This window comes from Cynara cardunculus, unplaced genomic scaffold, assembly GCF_001531365.2.
Source record: "Cynara cardunculus var. scolymus isolate 2C unplaced genomic scaffold, CcrdV1 Un_Scaffold_12731, whole genome shotgun sequence".
Lineage (NCBI taxonomy): Eukaryota > Viridiplantae > Streptophyta > Magnoliopsida > Asterales > Asteraceae > Cynara > Cynara cardunculus.
Window position 1 is genome coordinate 1 of NW_020207927.1, and position 1,387 is coordinate 1,387.

The 1,387-nt window shown below is 41.3% G+C and overlaps 1 protein-coding gene across 1 annotated transcript; it reads left to right on the plus strand.

The window, feature by feature from the left end:
- Positions 1 to 329: 329 nt before the first annotated feature.
- Positions 330 to 1,382, plus strand: LOC112505598 (hypersensitive-induced response protein-like protein 1; the record flags this gene model as incomplete). Its single annotated transcript, XM_025109479.1, has 4 exons — positions 330 to 484; positions 566 to 657; positions 1,028 to 1,124; positions 1,237 to 1,382. Coding segments are annotated over 4 exons (490 nt in total), but the record flags the coding sequence as incomplete, so codon positions are not given.
- Positions 1,383 to 1,387: the final 5 nt, after the last annotated feature.

Sequence of the window (1,387 nt, forward strand, 5' to 3'; positions counted from 1 at the left end):
TAAAAGAGCCCTTGAGGAGAGAGGGGAGGTTCCAACATATATCAAGGAGAAATGGTCCACGTCTAGTCAATATGGGACAAACTACAAATAAGCGATCCACTTCTGAATGTAAGAATATGTACAACCCCATTGGTGAACTCTCCAAAAGAGCCCTTGAGGAGAGAGGGGGGGGGGGTTCCAACATATATAGAGGTGAAATAGTCAAGTCCCAGCCGATGTGGGATTCTAACACTGAAGGTGTACGCCTATGCTCATTTGACAATATTACTGAACTAAGTGCAAACCTAATTTCCCAAAAGCCATCCTTTTTCATAAAGATGACGACCAAGTGACTCAATTTATACGGTTTTTTTTGTTTTTCAGGACAATGTTTTTGTGAATGTTGTAGCTTCGATACAATATCGTGCTTTGGCTGATAAGGCAAGTGATGCATTCTATAAGCTCAGCAACACAAGGTCCCAAATCCAGGCTTATGTTTTCGATGGTAAAGCCTTCAATAAATTATAGATTTCACTTAGTTTTTGTTGCTATTAGCTTAAGATGGACATGAGTTCTCTACTTGTAGTTATAAGAGCTAGCGTTCCAAAGCTTAATCTAGACGATGCTTTTGAGCAAAAGAATGATATTGCCAAAGCTGTGGAAGAAGAACTTGAAAAGGTAACATGATAGAATCAATAGGTAGTTATTTAGTGTGTTTGGTATGAAGGACAGTACAGTACAGTACAAAAACGTTTCCTATATTTGGCGCGACATTAGACTGGGACCATACCAGATCTGAGTGGGTTAAAAATGCATTTTTTTTCTGTGCCACCAAGATAGGTGGAACAAAAATAAGGAGATCAAACAAGATTGGTAAATTACTAAACTAACCATGTCAAATTAGAATCCTAAAACCTTGCACAATTATTTCATCTGCCTACCTCACTCGGGCCCGTCCAGTCCTGTCTAGTCCGACCGCATACCAAACGCACCCTATATGTCTACGAACGAACCCACCCTGGACTCTCAAGTACTATCTTGTAAACAGGCAATGTCAGCATATGGTTTTGAGATCGTTCAAACATTGATTGTCGATATAGAACCAGATGAGCACGTGAAGAGGGCAATGAACGAGATCAATGCCGGTAAAGTTTTATTGATTATTGTCGCATTTTAGGTTTACCCCCTTTTTATCTTTTAGAATCGACATTTTTGCTATCAATTTGCGGATTAAAGGGTTGTAATGAACACCTCCAGCTGCAAGGCTGAGGATGGCGGCCACTGAGAAAGCGGAGGCTGAGAAAATTCTTCAGATCAAGAGAGCCGAGGGTGAGGCTGAATCCAAGTACCTGTCGGGTTTGGGTATCGCACGCCAACGACAAGCCATCGTGGACGGTTTGAGAGACAG